We start from the raw sequence: 19,215 nt of genomic DNA on the forward strand, positions 1-19,215 counted from the left end.
GAGATTAAAAATATGCTCAGCTGTGACCTTTTCATTATTGCTTTCCCCTTACTCAGTTTTGTGAGCTGATTTAGCTTGGAAGTATATAAATATAATTAATAAATCTTTCATTTCAGCTCTCTTGAAGCATCTCATGCAACTTTATTTTCTACCACTACTTTGTGGTACCACTATTTGTGGTCACAGGTCTATTGTTTCCCCCAGATGCCCCACCATGGCCCACTTAGTTGACCATTCTGTTCTTCCAGGGGCAACAAAAAGCCCACATGAGGTTGTTTTCTTCTTCCTGTTCCCCACTATCATTGATAGCCACATTGCTTCTGGCACAGGAGGTAGTGAATGTGCTCACACATCATGTTAAGCCATGGTTTGCTAATCCTTGTTTTGCTGACTACACTACAATTAACTGGGATCACATGACTCCACAAGCAAACCACATCGTGGCTTAATGCAAGGTGTGAACCCAGTCTATTTATAGCCCTGAAGAGTAGTAGCAATTGTCATGGATAGTCTTATTGTCCATGAATTTGTCCAATTTCCTATTAAAGCTGTCCAAGTTGATAGTAGTCACTACAACTTAAAATAATGCTCTACTGAAATCTGTCCTGCAAATTCTTTAAAATGTTCTTTCCTGAACAAGAGGCTCCTGTTTTTGTATCTCAGGACACTTGAGAATTTGTACTGATTTTTTTAATGCTGTTTGGAGCTTATTTTGGAGATGATGGAGGACGTTCCTCCTGATGTTGATGGATTTTATGCATCTTCCTAATTGCCCGCATTTCCCAGTCTGAGAAAAAAGCCCAATGGGAGGAGTTTCTTCAGAATGTCTTCCCTTGGTATTAATGGAGGATGTCAGGGTAGGCTGCCGGCTACTGGAGAGATTGTATAGGCATTCACACCTACCACACACACATACAGGCCCCCACATCTTTACCAAATAAGTGGAAGAGTACCACTCTGCACTCATGAAGATTTCAATCAAATTTTTCCCCCCTTTGAAAGAAATTTCAAAACCAATTTCTCTTCTCATCCCATTGATGAATGGCCTGCATGCCACTATTCATATTACCAAATTCCAGGAATTAAGTGGGTTGCTTGAAGAAGTGTTTTCTTCTTTCTGTCTAGAATCTCCCACCATTCCGCTTGGATTCTGGAACTATATAAGAGGGAGGAAAGCATGTTCTGCTGTGTAACACCATTGACCAAGCTGAAAAGCTGCTCCAACATTTCTCCTGGGATAAGCTACTCTACTCTTTGTTAATTTTCTTTCTTTTTCTGCAACTTTCTTCAGCACCACAATATCCTTTTTGAAATGACTTGAGAAGTTCTGTGCTTGCACCGAACATTTTTATCATCTATCTGTCTGTGTATCTTATTGTTCCATTTTGTAAAAATACAATTTTTTGTGAACTGTCATAAGTAAAATTTAAATTCTCTCTCCTCCCCTTTTTAAGAAAAAATGGAGCTCCAGGTAGAAATGAACATATATGCAATATTTGGTAGTTGGTGCCACCAAGACAGGCTTGACTCTTCTTGACTGTATGGACAAATGGGTGTTATCTTGACCTTTCTTTATATGTAATATCTCTTTGCTCATCAAATGCAATTTTATTTATTTATTTACTTCATCTGCATGATGCCCCATCCTTAAGGGCTCTAGCCTGCTAAAAATCTCATCAAAAAATGAAAGCCTCCATAAGAAAAAAGAAGGAAAATAACTTGAATAAAAGACAAATATAAAACTACAAAAGTTGTGTGCTTGTGAACCCCATTTCCAGTCAAAGCATCCCCTTGCCCTGTGCTAAACAGGACAAGTGGGTCTTGACAGCTTTCCTAAAGCCCCCATTTTAGCAACATAAAAGTATTTTTAATAAATTGTACTATTTGACACATTTATGAAATTAATACAGTTCTGTTCATGTTTACTTCAAGGAAAGACCTAATATATTTAATAGGCCTTACCTCCAGTTAGTGTAAATAAGATTGTAGCTTCAATAGTATAAATGCCCTCAAGTGCAATTTTAAACCTGTCTGCGTCTCCTGGGTGGGAGCACCTAGCCGACCTTCTGGCTTCAGCTGCTAAGCAGGGTGGGGTCTGGTTAGTTCTGGGATGAGAGATCACTAGGGAACCCCAGTCTGTAGGCTAGAACGGAAAGTAAAAAAAAAAACCATTCTGGATGAAAGCAGTGGCAAACCAGTTCTGTGGCGTTGCTATGAAAAGAACAAGATGCGTCTGTATAGTCCACCTGAGGGAATCTTTATTTACTCAGAAATAAGCACCACTACAGTCACTAGGCCTTACTCTCAGATCAGTATACACAGGCCACATTCAGACCTTTTGCTAGGCCCAAGCAAGCTGGGTAATATGATGTTGCCATTTGATTTCTCCTGCCAGAGGGAGCTCCTAAAACCCAAGAAGGCCCTTCTATGCAGAGAACAAACCGTATTAAATGCATGCTTTTTTCCCAACACATCTAGTCCACATGGCGGTCTATATCCAATGACCATCAGGACTGGGCCCTGTATGGCCCTCCAAAAGCAGCAGGATTGCAATACCCGTCATTCATTACCACTGGTACTGTTACAGCATTTCTGTAGTAACAGCCATTAAAATATATATGAGTCGATCCTCTTAATTTGTGGATTCTGTATTTGTGAATTTGCCTACTCGCTAAAATTTATCTGTAAACCCAAAATCAATACTTGTGCTGCTTTCACGGTCATTCATGGACATCTGCAGAACAGCAAAAAAAAAAAATTGAATCGTCTGATGCGCACGTTTCTAGCTGAGGTTTGTTCCAGCTCTCGTACTGTAAACAAGTGTCCTGTATTTCCCCAAGGAGCAATGGTTCAGCACAGTATTCACTAATTCATTGTTCGTGGTGACTTTATAGAACATAATTACCACAAATAAGGAGAATCAACCGTATTTCTGTGTCCATCTTTCAGTCAGTCTAGATTCCTGGCAACCTTCTGGATAAGTCCCTGCAGTTTTCTTGGCAACATTATCAGAAGTGGCTTGCCATCACCTGCTTCCGAGGGCTGAGAGAGAGTGACTGGCCCAAGGTCACCCAACTGGCTTTGTAGCCTTTAACCACTACTCCAAACTGGCTCTCTCCTATAATTATTGCAATTTCTCCAAGTGTTATATTGGAAAAATGGAGAGGAGCTTTGGAAAAGAACCGAGCGCTCCACTTTTTCTCCTGGTACCCCTGTTGCTTTTAAAAACAGACAACCAGGTTACATCCGAAGACCTGATAGGCCAGGTGAGGGGTCGATCGTCACGAGGAAATCGAGCTTTGTGGTCGCTAAGAGTCGCCACCGACCGGAGGGCACGTAATCTATCATCCCCCCTTCTCCATCCTTTTCAGCCTCGCGCTGCCTCGCTGACTTTGCTCGGTGGAGCTCACCGGCGGCCAGCTGAGCGGTACCGTTTAACGCGGGTCACATTTCGGCCGCTCCTCTTTCGGGGACCTCCTCTCCCCCTCTCGCTCGCTCGCTCGCTCTTCGCTTCCTTTCAGGGCCGGTCCTGAAAGCGAAGGCCCGGAGAGGGCGGGGCGGGCTGGGCGGGCGAGCCCGGCCACAGGGGGCGGGCCCCGAGCCGGACAGAGAGAGGCTTTTCTCAATGCAGGCTGGAGCGGAGGCGGCGCGGCGTTGTTTTGTCGCCTCGGATTAACTCAGCTGCGTTCGAGCGGACGCCCCTCCGAGCACCATGAGCGCGCCAGGGCTGCCAGGGAGCATCGACAGCGGCGGCGGGTCGGGGCTGCCTCCGCTGCCCAAGAGCCTGAGCGGGTTACTGAATTCTTCTTCCAGCGGAGGCGCCCCGGGCGGAGCCGGGGGGCGCTGGAGGGACCTGGAGCGGCTCTACGCGCAGAAGTCTCGGATTCAGGACGAACTGAGCCGGAGAGGTAGTGGCGGCGGCGGCGGGGGCGGGCGAGGATCTCCTCGCCCGCCGAAGCCGCCTAACCTAGACGCCGCCTTGGCCCTGCTCCGCAAAGAGATGGTGAGTAGGCGGCGGCGGCGGCCAAGACCACCCGGGAGCTGCTCGGCGCACCGCCGCGAAGAAGCGGCGTGTTCCTGGGCCGGGAAAACTGTGTCCTTGGAACATTTTTGGATCTTCTTTTCTTTAGGCGTTCTTTCACAAAATGCCGTGCCCCGAAACTCCTTCAGCTGAGCCAGAGCTTAATTTAGACCCTGAGGGCTAGTCCAGTCTTGGCTTTAGCGAGAGAAGCGAGGACAGAAAATCAGGGCAATTGAACCTCTTATTTCTGACGGCTCCCGAGAGGGCAGCCGTCTGGGTTCGCGGCGGGCACCTCGTGCCGATTTCTGCTCTGCGGATGTGTTGCCGGCACGAAACACATGGCTGAATAAACAAGTTTGTTGTAACTTGTCTTCCAACTTAAAAAAAATAATAATAATAACTGCACCTCAAGTAGGTATCTGACACGCCCGCCGTAAGGTCGCTAATGATGTGTTTCTGGTTTGCAGTTTTTGATGGTTAAGCCAGATGGTGGGTTGCTGGGAAACTTTTGTGGCAGTTTCAGATTCCCCGAATGTGAGATGTTTAGTGAACTTTAAGCCACGCTATGAAAACGAGGGCCCTTGCCCAGTTATAACGCTGCCGTTGTGCCAGCGCTGCATTTTGGGCAGCACAGAAGAACTTTCAGCTGGGAAGTTGCAAGCTCCAGTCACGTTTCTTCAAGTTTACATTGGCACAGGACTGTGGAAGGGAGGTACCTATATTACAGGACAGGCTGCTTTAGAGATTACTCAGAAAGTAGGTGAAGTCGTCTAATTCCTGAAATGCGTTTTGGTATATAAATGCTACCTGGGTTTTCAGGAGATACCAGGCAGTGCAATTTCACCACACTGACAATGGCAGCCCCAGCTCCTGTTTTCTACTGAGATAATATAATAAAACTGTAGTCCCCTGACTGTAGAACAACTTCCCCGGGAAGGTTAGATTACTTTCTACTTTGCTGTCTTCTAAAACTCTCCTAGTTTGTTGAGCTTTTGGTGTGTGTCAGTCTTGGATGTTACAGGCTTTGCTTTTAGCTCTTTCTTCCCCATCTATAAAATGGAAATGATTATAAACTGCCTTGAGAGCAGCTGAGAAATTCTGGGAGTTGAAGTGCACATATCTTAAAGTTGCCAAGACTGAGAAACACTGCTTTGGTGCAAAGAAACAAAAGTGGCCTAAACCTTTTAAAAGTTTAATTAAGCAAAAGTTGCTTAAACAAGATGATTATGGCCAGACTTGGAAAATTACTTGGCTGTATTGAAGAACTTGAGTTTAATCTGTCTGTGAAGTTAAAAAAAGAACACACTAAATTAACTTGAATGTCCCATCAGAAACTATTGAAAAAAAACACTCTTCAGATATGCAGGAACCTTGGCAGGAGGACAGAAGCTGTTGTTGGAAAATCACAACCCAAAGTCTCCTTGTGTCTGTGGAACTATTGTATTATTCTCTGGCCTGTGGTAGTTACTCAGGTAGTTATTATCAGCTCTAAAAACAAATTAGGGACAGTGACTGTAATGTTCTGCCTGGAGTTCAAATAAAGTAAAATCCTAATGCAAGAATCTCAACAGGATGAAAAATCTTAGGTTTCTGATGTCATCTAAAAGATGTTTTGAAAAGACATCCTTTCCTCTTGACTAGCATGCTTGGTATTTTTTTTTCCCATTCTCCAACCTTTCCCCTTTTTTTCTAAAGAGGTAATAGGAAACTAAATAGGAAACATAAGCTCAATTTCCTCCTAAAACAAAGGAATGTAGTTTTATCTATCAGTTCCTCTAGAAATTCTGTTCCAGGTGGAACTCATTTTTCATCCTGTCTTCTTCCCTAATGGTGTTAGTTGCTTATTGTGCATACACAATCTGTCCTCACTGTCTTCAGCTTTTGAATTAGAATCATTTTATTCTGTTTCAGAAAGTGGAATGTGACTTCATGGACATCTTTGGTTCTACTTTTTGAAATGTGGTGTATTGGCATAGTAGGCTTTTGCTTTATGCAGGAATGGTCCCTGGGCTCAATGCTGACTGCTGATAGCTATAAATTTACATTGGTTTTCAAACAAGCAGTTGGTTTACACACTAAAGTATTAGGGGTATGCCATATTTCAGAGTATATACATGATGGAAGACATGACTTAACTGTGAATCTCAACCCTGACTTTTCATTTGGCTGAAAATGTACCTCAATAACAACGAATTGTTTTATTGTCATGAAAATTTTTTTCAAAATTCTAGTCTAAAACATTTTCTGTATTTTAAATGTGTTGCTTTAACAAAAGGGAAGTTCCAAGGTAAACAAGTTTTTCACTTACAGTGAAACAGGATTTAATTATTAGGTACCTGTACTTAATGCCTTTGTGTTGGATCTATGACATGAAACTCCTAAAGGCAACAGTGATTTATTCCTGCCTGGCACACCTCTGATTAAGCAGTCTTGAGCAGTCTTTTTTCTTAATCGATGGGAGGAATGAAGTTGTAATGACTGATACATGTCCCTACATAAATATGCACCATACATGATCATTTTAAATCTGGCTAGCTCAAAATGTGACTAAAAGGCATTTTCTATTTGTGATATTTGTGGTATGGTGCTGTCAGTCCATAGATAGAAGCTTTTGGAAACATAATCTGAATGTATCATGATGTGGTGGAATGAAAGAAGTGACAGAGCTAATACATACTTTCTCTGCACCAAGACCCACCCTCATGACAAGTCTGTCAAAACCCACCAGTCACGGTCAGCATGCTGATGACTTCCTCAATTTCAGCATAGTTGGAGAAATATGCCTAGGACATCACACTGCTTGTATACTCAAATAAAAGACACAGCCCAGCTTTAGGTCCAGCAGAAGCTGATGCTACCCTGGGATCTCTACAAGTGCAGGTGGGGGGTCATCACCCTCATACCTCACCCACAGTCTGCAGCCAACTAGTTTTGAAACAGGAAAACTGTACAGATCAGGAAGGATGTGCGTTCCCAGGAGATAGCCCAGTCTCACTTGAGAGACGGTGTGCATGAAGACCCCATGACCTTCCTTGGGTGGAAGTTCACATCCAGTGCCTTTTGAGAAGGAAATATCTCTTTTATATGGGAGGGGACATAGAACACAGTGAAGTTCCAACTATACTTTGCCAAAAAAATGTCTCTCTAATTTCTCCAATAGCTTAGCAGGAAAAGGCATTGAGATGGAAGAGAAAAAAACTGGAGTTTGGAGAATCAAGTCCCATTATGAGGAAATTCAGAATTATGGCAGTCATATCTTGGGAGTGCAGAAAAGAAGTGGGAGCAGACAACATAGAACTCAGACACAGAGCAGATATTTCATGATAGAGAAATGATGAATACTTCATATGAGATCGCTAATAACTAAACAATCACTTTTTATACAGGATTGTAGAAGCTGTAATTATGTGGCATAGTGTAGGTTTAAACACATGGGACAGCTCAAGTTCAGATCTTATCCAGCAACTGAATGCTACCAAGAATCCCATATACAAGAGTTATAAGTATCCTTGAGGGAATGCATTGTAGGAGGAGAGCCGTGTTAGTGATCTTACATCAGTTTAACTACTCCATGCATCTGGTGAAATGAACTACAGTTCACAAAAGCTTAGGCCTTTTAATAAAATGTTATTCTGAAAATCAGAATAATCAAATCAGACTCCTTCTGATTTCAGGGAATGCAGTTTTTCTTTTGGTGTACTTATTGGGATACTACTCAGTATGTCCCATCTATTGAGGGGATAGGAGCACTTAGAAGATCTAGGTAGTCTTCTAAAAAAGCTAAGCAAGGTCAGGCATGGTTTGTACTTGGATGGGAGGCCACCAGGAAATTCTAGAGCATAAGATTAATGTGGGAAGTAAAGAAAGAAGTGGCAGTGTTAAATCACTTTTGTAGTGTGGCCAGGAGTTAGCATGGCTCAAGGGGATATTTACCTTTTTCTTGAGAACTCTGTTTCTGCTCTACAATCAGGTCCAGGAATAGTCAGTGGAATACTTCATATTCCTTACATGAGGGGTGTGTGTTTCTTGTTATCATTCTAGAGTAGTGAGAGTTTTTTACAAATGGGGATTCATCAGCATCCCTTTCTATAGAGTAGATACTATAGTCTATATCTGCTGTAAAGAAACAAAGACACTGAAGATTGGCAAACCAAGGCCTGATCTGATAGAAATCTATTCACAGAATCCTCTACGCTTACTTTCTCATATAAGTAACATCCTTCTTCTTTTCCCACTTAGAGGAATGGAGTTAAAATTCCTCTTGGATGTTTGTTTCTGGAGTCCCATGACAAGAATGATGTGTACAGATAAAAATTTCAGATATGGACACAGAAATCTATGTAGTTATGGGCAATGGGTACTTCCAGGGAGTCGGTTATTTGTGAAGTATGTCTTTTCTTTGTACCAAATGCCCTTTCACAAAAGTATCCTCTTGTGTGTGTGAAAATTTCTGAATGTAAAATGTATTATTTAAGACAGATTTTTTTGCAGGAGACTAGAAAGTTGAATGTAAAATAGCATTTGGCATAATGGGAAAATTTGCCTTGGTGTACAAAATGAAGCAGAGACGCTGACAGAGTCCTGCCAAGAAAATTCAATAAAAATTCAAAGTTTAAACCAGATACCTTCTTTCAAAAACTGAAAAGACAACTCTGCACATGGGTATCACTGGATGAACAACAGCAAAATCAAATTTATATATGTGCAAGCAAAAGTGCAGAAGCGCTATTCAGTCAGGAAAAAAAGACCTGGTATTGACTATGGCTTAAGATCATGAAGTCTTTCTTGCAAAATTACACAAAAACAAATACAATCCTCTGACAAGAATACACCCTCAGCATTCCCTGTGGTTATGCAGTGAACATGAAGAATAATGTGAATGGATTAGATTTGACAGAGTGCCTGAATAATTCTAGACTGAAATTCATGATATTAAAATGAAGCAAACAAAAATATACATTGAAAATAGCTGAAAAAAGGTGGAAAGCAAAAGGTGACACAAAGAACGGGGAATTTACTCAACTAAACACTGAGTTCCAGAGAAGAGCAAAAAGAGACAGAGCTCTAGCTTAGTATGTAACACAAAGAAATTGAAAATAACTTCCAATGGATAGAACAAGAAAATTACAGAAATCAAGGGAACACTGTATTAAAAAAGATGGTCATGTTAAGAGATAAGGGAGTAAAAAAGAAGAAGATAAAATGAAGAGGTAACATATATGAAAGAATTGTACAAAAAAAAGGGACCTAACAGAAGCAGAAGAGATTAAGAAGAGGTGGCAAGAATACACAGAAGAACTATACAAGAAGGATCTTAATGTCCCTGATGTCCATGCTGGTGTGGTCATGGACCTTGAGCCAGACATCCTAGAGAGTGAAGTCAAGTGGGCCTTAGGAAGCATTGCTAACAACAAAGCTAGTGGAGATGACAGTATTCCAGCTGAGCTATTTAAAATACTAAAAGATGATGCTGTTAAAGTGCTGCACTCAATATGCCAGCAAGTTTGGAAAACGCAACAGTGGCCACGGGATTGGAAAAGGTCAGTTTACGTTCCAATTCCAAAGAAGGGCAATGCCAAAGAATGCTCAAACTATCGCACAATTGCACTCATTTCACATGCTAGCAAGGTTATGCTCAAAATCCTACAAGCTAGGCTTCAGCAGTACGTGAACCGAGAACTACCAGATGTACAAGCTGGGTTTCGAAGAGGCAGAGGAACTAGAGATCAAATTGCCAACATTCGCTGGATCATGGAGACAGCACGAGAGTTCCAGAAAAACATCTACTTCTGCTTCATTGACTATGCAAAAGCCTTTGATTGTGTGGATCACAACAAACGGTGGCAAATTCTTAAAGAGATGGGGGTACCAGACCATCTTACCCGTCTCCTGAGAAATCTGTATGCAGGCCAAGAAGCAACAGTTAGAACCGGTCACGGAACAACCGATTTGTTTAAAATAGGGAAAGGAGTACAACAAGGCTGTATACTGTCACCCTGCTTATTTAACCTATATGCAGAGTACATCATGAGAAATGCCAGGCTGGAAGAATCACAAGCCAGAATTAAGATTGCAGGGAGAAACATCAATAACCTCAGATATGCAGACGATACCACCCTAATGGCAGAAAGTGAAGAAGAACTAAAGAGCCTCTTGATGAGGGTGAAAGAGGAGAGTGCGAAAGCTGGCTTGAAACTCAACGTTAAAAAAACTAAGATCATGGCATCTGGACCCATCAATTCCTGGCAAATAGAAGGAGTAGAAATGGAAGCAGTAACAGGCTTCATTTATTTGGGCTCCAAGATCACCGCAGACGGAGACTGCAGCCATGAAATTAAAAGACGCTTGCTCCTTGGGAGGAAAGCTATGGCAAACCTAGATAGCATATTAAAAAGCAGAGACGTCACCTTGCCGACAAAGATCCGCATAGTCAAAGCTATGGTTTTTCCAGTAGTAATGTATGGCTGTGAGAGCTGGACCATAAAGAAGGCTGAGTGCCAAAGAATTGATGCCTTTGAACTGTGGTGCTGGAGAAGACTCTTAAGAGTCCCCTGGACTGCTAGGAGGTCAAACCAGTCAATCTTAAAGGAAATCAACCCTGATTGCTCATTGGAAGGATTGATAATGAAGCTCAAGCTCAGATACTTTGGTCACCTAATGCGAAGAGAGGACTCTTAAGACCCTGATGCTGGGAAAGATTGAAGGCAAAAGGAGAAGAGGACGGCAGAGGATGAGCTGGTTAGACAGCATCACTGAAGCAATGAGCATGAAACTGAGCAAACTGAGGGAGGGAGTGAAGGACAGGAAGGCCTGGCGCAATATGGTTCATGGGGTCATGAAGAGTCGGACACGACTTAACGACTGAACAACAACAACAACAGAACCAGTCTGGAAAGGTAAATAGGCGTTCGAAAATATTGCTAACAACCAAGTTGCAGGACCTGATGAAATACCAGTATAATGTTTACAATCTTATAAGATGATGGAGCTGAAGTGCTGCTTGTGGTTTTTAAACAGATATCAAAAACACAGCAGTAACCAAGGGACTGGAAAAGATAATTTATATTTCAATACCAAAAAAGACTAGTGCTAAAGAATGCTCTATTTAATAATTACACTTATGTCAATGCTAGTAAGATAGTACTCAAAATGTTGCAATCTAGATTTTAACAATACATAGAATGAGAACTGTCAGATGTACATGCTGGATTCAGAACAGGCAGCTGAGATCACATTGCTAAAATCCAGTAAATAATGGAAAAGGAAAGGGAGTTCCAGAAAGATGTCTGTTTTTATTTTATTGATTATACAAAAACTTTTGATTCTGTAGACTACAGCACTTGTGGATAGTTCTTAACATCATGGTATACTGGGCCACCTCAGCTGCTGATTGAAGATGACCAGAGGTGCAGTTAGAATAGAATACAGGTAGTCTTCAGGTTATGACAGCAATTGGGGCCGGAATTTCCATCACTAAGCAATGTCGTAAAGCGTGATGTCACATGACTGCATCACTTTGCAATGGTAATCCCAGCAGTCCCTGTTGCTGTCATTAAGCAAGGATTGTGGGTTATTAAGCGAGCACTTCACATGACCATGACATGGGAAGAGGTGCTGAAACCGTGTTCCAGACAAGCAGGCTGGTGGGCAAGAGCCATGGGCAGGTGCTATGGAGTATGGATGGGCGGATGTCACGGGTGGGTGGTATGGAGTGTGGGTGGGCAGGTGCTGTGGAGTACAAGATCCCCATGCTGCCCGGAGGCTCCTTGGGAGAAAAAGCAGTGGGAGCAGGAGCAACTTGTGACTTCCTGCCGGTTTCGCCATTGGCTTTGCTTGCGGGAAGCCAGCAGGGAAGGTAGCAAATGGTGATCATGTGACCACGGAAAACTGCAACTGTCATAATTGTGAGACAGTTGTCAGGCACCTGAATTGCGATCACATGACTGCAGGGAAGCTCTGACAGCTACAACTTTGAGGACCGATTGTAAGTCCCCCTTGTTCAGTGCTATCATAACTTTGAACAGTCACTGAATGAGTGGTCATAACCCAAGAACTATCTGTATGGAGTAACAAAATGGTTGGACTTCTGGTGAGTGCCATGGCAAGCTAGACGTCCCTGCCAAAGTAGGATGGCATTTGCAGTGGAGATTGGCAGCAGGATGCTGGATCCTGGCCAGTAAAATCTCTCTGGAGAAAGGAGAGATTGTGAGATAGCCCATGCGTACTCCAACAGCTGCTCCTTGTGAGTAGACTGCAGGAACTGAGGTTTTATGGTCGGCTTATGAGTCGAGCGGCTGGGAGTTGAGGGATACCATCTAAGCTCACAGTTGTAATGCAGCCTGTTATGGACAAAATTTCTTAATCACTTTTGGAATTATTTTTTTAGTGCTTTGGAAATATTAAGACCCTTCAGAGTGGCAAGTTTTTCTGGCATTCACTGGGTGAGTCTCCTCTTTAGAGAAAGAAGTTTTAAATGCAATTTTAAGGATTTGGAAAAATAGGGTGCTTAGAGTTTTGATTTTGGAAAGTTATAAACAGGCTAAGGGTCCAGATTGATTTGGAATAAAAATTTGAATTAACTATAAAAATCCTTTCTGTGGGAAACTCTGGTTCTTTGGAAAAAAACAACATGATAGTATGGGACTTTGAAGATTGGACATTGGAAGGAACTAGAAGAAAATAAAAATTACAATTAAAGAAAAATACTTAAATTCGACATGTAGTGGATATTTGAAGGATATTTTTGACAATGGACTCAGAAATTAATTTTAAGAATGTCTGATACCATAGATAGATGGTGAGTTAATGATGTCACAGAAGAAGAACAAGCTATACTGGATAAGACTGAAAGTGATTTGAATATGGATTTAAATATGACAAGTTACAGGAACGATATGGAAAAACATGATATACTGGACATACAAATGAAACCAGCTGATGTTTTAATATTTAAAGGGGACATACAAGTATCAAACCAAAAGCGTGATTTGGATAAACTTTTCTTACTGTACAAAAGAGATCTGTTAGTCTTGAAGGATTCTCTGGGGGGGGAGGGAGAGAGAGAGAGAGAGAGAGAGAAAGAAGAAAGAAGAAGGAAGGAAGGAAGGAAGGAAGGAAGGAAGGAAGGAAAGAAAGAAAGAAAGAAAGAAAGAAAGAAAGAAAGAAAGAAAGAAAGAAAGAGAGAGAGAGAGAGAGAAAGAAAGAAAGAAAGAAAGAAAGAAAGAAAGAAAGAAAGAAAGAAAGAAAGAAAGATCGAAGGCATTATTTAAAGGGATTAAAATTCAAGATTGTTAAAAGTACATGGAAAGAATATAGAGTTGGCTTATTTGATCAAAGTTAAAATAGTTATATGGTTACTTCCGGTGACCCTTGATGGACTTTTGCTGATGAGGAATGAATGATGAGACTTTTGGATGAAGAGAGTATTTGTTGTATTTTAAGAGATGGTGATACATTACTAAAATTGTTTATACTTGTGATGAAGGAGGAAGTTACTTTTTTATATACTTTTTTCCTTTTTTTTTCTTTTTCTTTTCTACAATTTTTATTCTTATATTTTTTTTGTAGTTTGTATTAGTTTTATGTTTTCTAATTGTAATTTTAAAGGAATAACTAAAGGATTGAAATCTGGGAAATTAATGCACCAAGAATGTATACTGTCACCTTATTTATTTGATATATACGGAGTATATCATAAGAAATGCTGGACTAGGAGAAATAGAAATTGGAATTAAAATTGCCAGGAGAAATGTCAACAACCTCCGATATGGTGATGATGACAAGGAAGACTTGAGATAGCTTGAAAGAAAATAGGTCAAACCTGCTCAATAGTAACAAAACCAAGATTATGTCTACAGGCAAAGCCAATCCAATGCAAATAATTGGAGAAGTTGAAGTAGTAACAGGATTTATCTTCTTAGGGTTAAACATTCACAGGAAAGTGACCATAGTCATGAAATCAAGGGATGTTTGCTATTAGGGATAAAGACTATGATAAATCTAGAAAAATATTAAAGTGCAAAGACATCATCCTGACCACAAAAGTATGTATTGTCAGGGCTATGGTTCTTCCAGTTGTAACATACGATTGTGAAAATGGGATCATCTGAAAGCCTGAACAAAGGTAAATTGATGACTTTGAATTGTGCTATTAGAGAAAATAGTTGAGAATACCTGGATTGCAAGAAGAAAACACCATTCAATGCTAGATGAACTAAAATTAGACTGTTTACCAAAAGCACTAATAATGAATAATGAAATATATTTTGGATACATAATGTGAATGCAAGAGTAATTGGAGAAGACCCAGATGCTTGGAAAAATCAGAGCTTTTGAAGAGGTTGACAACAGATAAGGTGGCTAGATGTTATCACTGATGACACAAGCAGCACCTTACAAGAGGTAAAAAAAAAAAAAAAAAAAGTTTGAAGAGTTGAAGTTACAGAATGACTGAATAACAAAAGGCAACTGGTATCAGCCCAATGTTACCATAGCCAATAGTCAGGGTCTCTGGAAATTGCAGTCCAAAACAACTGGAATAAACTAGGTTGCCTGTCTCTCATCTAGGGTATGTTACTCAACAGAGTTTTACATAGTACTGGAGATACTGTCTTTAACTGGCAGCAATTAAAGCCAAAAACACACATTTGTGTTTTCTATTCCCCACCCCCCTCAGTGCAGTCACTGAAGCTATTTGTTTAGGTGCAGATTCCTCCCAAGACAAATAGTCATTTTTAACAAGCAGTGGAAAAACAATGGGACTGCAGTGTTGGGTAGAAAAACTTGAGCTTCCTTTTCCTCATAGTATTGTCCTGATTCTAGCAGAGGGGCAGGGAAGGGAAGCTTGTGGTATTATGGCTGCTATTTTAAAATGTGGGCATATAATATAGCGTACAAATTGACTTTCATCAGAATCCTTTGCTCTGATTTTAGTGTGTACACAGAATGAGGAAATTTATATAAACAATAATACATTACTTTAAATGTATTATAATAATGAAGGTAGCAAAGATATATTAATAGGGATTTGGAGCTTAGCTGTGTGATTTATGTTTAATGATGAGATTGTATCTTAGGGATAAGAAACTAATTAGATGGAAGCACTATTGTTATAAATTTTTCTTGTATCTTTTGGATATTTGTTTTTCCTTTTGCCACCAAAAGACCCTTTATTATTTAAATTACTTCTAGCCTGTATATGTCTTGCAGCCATTTCAAAACTTGTTTACTGGGATACAGTATTTTCTCTGAGTTTTGCCTAATGTATACCTATCTTTACTATAACAAGCTTTACTATACCGAGGCCAGACCTTCACATTAACTTTAACGTTGCCTTGTAAAGATTTGATTAGCAAATGAAGTCATATCTTGCTCCATCTAAAAGCAGAAAAGACAGTGGCTTTCCTTTTCCTTTTTTTCCTTTTCCTTTTCCTTTCCCTTTTTCCCTTTGTTTTTTCAATGGTTCCTTTATTAATTTTATCCCTTCCTGTTTTGTGTGTTTTTACAGTTTTTTAATGTGTGATTGTTTTTATGTATTTATTTTTTAATTGTTGTACGCCGCCCAGAGTCACCTAGTGTGAGATGGGCAGCTATATAAATATGATAGATAGATAGATAGATAGATAGATAGATAGATAGATAGATAGATAGATAGATAGAAAGAAAGAGAAAGAAAGAAAGAAAGAAAGAAAGAAAGAAAGAAAGAAAGAAAGAAAGAATCTGGAAGCAGCTAGATAAATAAAATCTGGAAGCAGCGTTATCACTGTTTTGTTTTTTTGCTAGTAAAATAATCTTGGAACCTGCAGTGTGGAAATTTAAATGCAGAAGAGACATATTCTGTTTTTTCTCTCTCTTTGCTTCAGAAGTTTGCAAAGATGAACGGTTGCTTTAAAGGCAGGAGAGAATGGGATATCTTGAGCATTCTTCCTTATCTTCCCACTCATTACAGTTCATTTCATATCCTGCTTTTTAGAATATCATTAGATAAAAGAGCCCACATGGGATACAGGTAGCAATATACAGTTAAGAAAAATGTACCTCAGACCATCCGTTGTGGTCTGATGCACTTGTGGCAAAAGGAATATTCATGCTATGCTGTAGATAAGATCTACTTTTCCCTTTCACATCCATACAGTCCTCCACGCAGAGGTAATTTTTCTGCAGAAAGTAAAGTGTAATGTAATGTGCAAAAGCAAACTTGAGAATAAAGACTATAAAATACCATAGGCTTCAGTTATACCTTGGGCTCCGTTCAATGACAGTATGGAAGTATTCAAGAGATCCAGACCGTGTTCTTTCTACCGTCCTTAAGAAAAAAAACAGCTAGTCCCAATCTGGCCCAGGAAAACACTTAAATGTGAGAAATAGTATAGTAATAGGAGCATAAACACTGTAATATGCAGCTGGCTTCCACCCGCATTGCAGAAAGCCACTACCAGTCTGAGCGCTCTTTAAGGAGCAAGCTAAACTGGATTAGGTTTTCTAGTTTGCCAGAATAAGGTTGTGCTGATTTTATGAAAAATGGATTGGATTTAATGTGCACCATGGAGGAAATCCAACACTAAATGCTTCCCCTGCTTGTTTTCCTTCCCATTCTCCCATGAATCTGCTTCTTCCTGCAGAAGAATATTTTGACTGAGATCCCACTAGGAATAAAATAGCTGGAGAATTTTAAAACAATTGATGAAGGAGATCTACTCCTGCCATCAGTTATAATGATCCAGTTTTAACACAGATCTGTTCCATCTAGCTTCCCCAGAACACAGGATATTGGCCTAGAATTATATAGGTCTGTCTCCCTTGGAGAGGGCAAGCTAGTGTGACTTAAACATCAGGAATGCTTTCCCACAATGCATTCAGTGTACTGCACCATTCCCAAGAGCTGCTGCTTCTGGTTAATTCGGTAGGATGGAATTTTCCAAGTAATTCAGTCTTCCTGTATAATTGTCAGGCATCTTATTTTTATTAATATTGTAATTTTGGGGGGAGGGGGGTAAAGTCATTGTGGGAGGAAAAATATGCACGGGCCAGCATCTTATAGATAAAATCAAGGCATAAATATTAACATGTGTTTTCTTTCCTACTAGGTTGGCCTCCGGCAGCTAGATATGTCATTACTGTGTCAACTCTACTCTCTTTATGAGTCAATTCAGGAATATAAAGGTGCCTGCCAAGCAGTATCAAGTGCAGACTGTGCATATGCGCTGGAAAACGGCTTTTTTGATGAGGAAGAGGAATTTTTTTAAAAAGACTATTTCTTAGAAGATCCATTTTTTGAGTTGGAAGTTAAGAGATGAGCACTGTTTAATTGGAACTCTAAGTGCATTCCTGCTTCTGCTGAAGAAGAATTGTTCCATTTATTTCTGGCACGCTGTTTAACCCAGGTTACACATTACATGAATCCTGCTTTAGGAAAGTAAAGTGCAATGAATTTTGAACCATCCTGAAGCATGTTTGACAGGTCATGTCAGTATAATTTGTGCACGAGGTGTTTCTAGATGGCAGATGTTGACAAGTATCTTTTTATAAGCAGTAGCGTGGCATCGTACATGAAAGCAACATCATCTCAAATATTCTGACATGTAAAGTGGTAGTTAAATAATTTGTGTGTTTGTAACCATTGAATAGATCTCATTACCATAAACAACAACACCTTTTTAAAACCTCTGATCTGTGGGAATGGAGTTTTACCTATTCTATACCATATAGGATGAATTCTGTAACATCTCAATATTTTAAACCTGTTCCAAAGTTTTTTACTTGTGTTCGTGATCCAGTTCCCTTTCTTTCTAGATAATGTCAGGATGACTTTTATTTAAACCAATGTAATAAAAATTGTGTAACACCCTCTATTTTTACTCAAATGCAGCAAGAGCAAATCAGACTAGGTCATTGTATGGCTCGCAGCTCCATTAGCTTACACAACTGTAATTTAGTTGCTTGTTGTTCAGTTAGTAACTTTTAAGTTTTACATACATGGATTAACAGCAGCATTTGTAGTACTAAAAATGCTTGGAAGACAAATGGTGAACTTGTTTCTTACAATCCAAAAGGACCTTCATGTGTAGGTTTTTCTACAGTATGCAGTTTTGTTTTTTGTACTATAACAACTGAAAATTTAAACTGGAACTGTAATTTGTTAAGCTTTTTAATGGACGTTTAAATTAGCGCTTGGAGGAATCCAAGGAAAGTTGCATGGCTGCCTTTGCAGACTAAAGCAAATTTAGAAACCCACAGCCTACCTCACATGAAGAAGTTTATAGGAACCCTGAGCAGAAGATGGAAACTTCTGAACTGATCTTCCTTTGTGTGGAAGTGGTGAGAACCTGATTGGTTTCACCTTCCTGGAATATTTCCATAAATAATATATGCAGCAGAAATGTGTTTTGCCATGCAAGAATATGGTACCATGTAAGCAACTGATTTGTTTTCATGTGGAAGGCCTATTTTAGGATCTGGAAATGTATTTTCAAGGGGAGAAGTGAGAGTATAACAATAAATAAATAATAAATGAAATCCTCAAGCAATGTGAACTTTAGATGTGCCTATAAGGAAGAACCAGAACGTGTAAAAGGGACAGTCATATTCATACACTGATAATAGCAGCTTCCATCGGCTATTGTGTTCTTGCATTGTACAATATGCCCATCCCTATTATGTAATATCCTGCCAGGTCTGTTGCCCAATACTTTTGTTCCTCGGTACATTTAAAGAGATCTCTGCTTTCATAATCTAGGAAATGAGCCTAGCAAGCAGCCCTACCCACTCAAGAGTCCTCTGGTTTGGATGGTTCCATCAACATCTTTTTGGAGCATAGACTATTCCTAGCATTATTTTTTGTGCTGATTGATTCTGTCAATAAAATTGGGGAAATTGGAGAGAACTCCCCTGTTACTGTAAATCAGTGGTAGAGCTGCTCTCTTAGTTTGTTGTGGGTTGGCTTCCATTGAAATCAGTGGGACAAAATTTAGCTAATTTAGGCTGAAAACAACCCAGATTAAAAAAAAAAGTCTCTTATCCTCCAGAGATTGCTGAACTGTAACTCTTAGCATGCTCAATATTGAACATGCTGGCCAAGTATGCTGGCACGTATAGTTGTGCAACTTATGATAGGCCATGTTTCTACCTTGGCAAATGTCATGTTCCATACTGCTGGCCTTGATTCATGACATGTAATGATTTCCAGACTGGTAAGA

The 19,215-nt window shown here is 40.1% G+C and overlaps 1 protein-coding gene across 1 annotated transcript; it reads left to right on the plus strand.

Annotated features, from left to right (window-relative positions):
* Nucleotides 1-3,623: 3,623 nt before the first annotated feature.
* FAM89A (family with sequence similarity 89 member A) lies at nucleotides 3,624-19,203 on the plus strand. Its single transcript, XM_088143361.1, has 2 exons — nucleotides 3,624-4,003; nucleotides 17,107-19,203. Exons 1-2 carry the CDS (start codon nucleotides 3,713-3,715, stop codon nucleotides 17,263-17,265), a joined length of 450 nt encoding a protein of 149 aa, XP_087999487.1. The 5' UTR covers nucleotides 3,624-3,712; the 3' UTR covers nucleotides 17,266-19,203.
* Nucleotides 19,204-19,215: the final 12 nt, after the last annotated feature.

The sequence above is a fragment of the Python bivittatus genome, unplaced genomic scaffold, assembly GCF_059951505.1.
Source record: "Python bivittatus isolate LINGU-HERP-01145 unplaced genomic scaffold, Pbiv_v1 ctg000020_np1212, whole genome shotgun sequence".
Lineage (NCBI taxonomy): Eukaryota > Metazoa > Chordata > Lepidosauria > Squamata > Pythonidae > Python > Python bivittatus.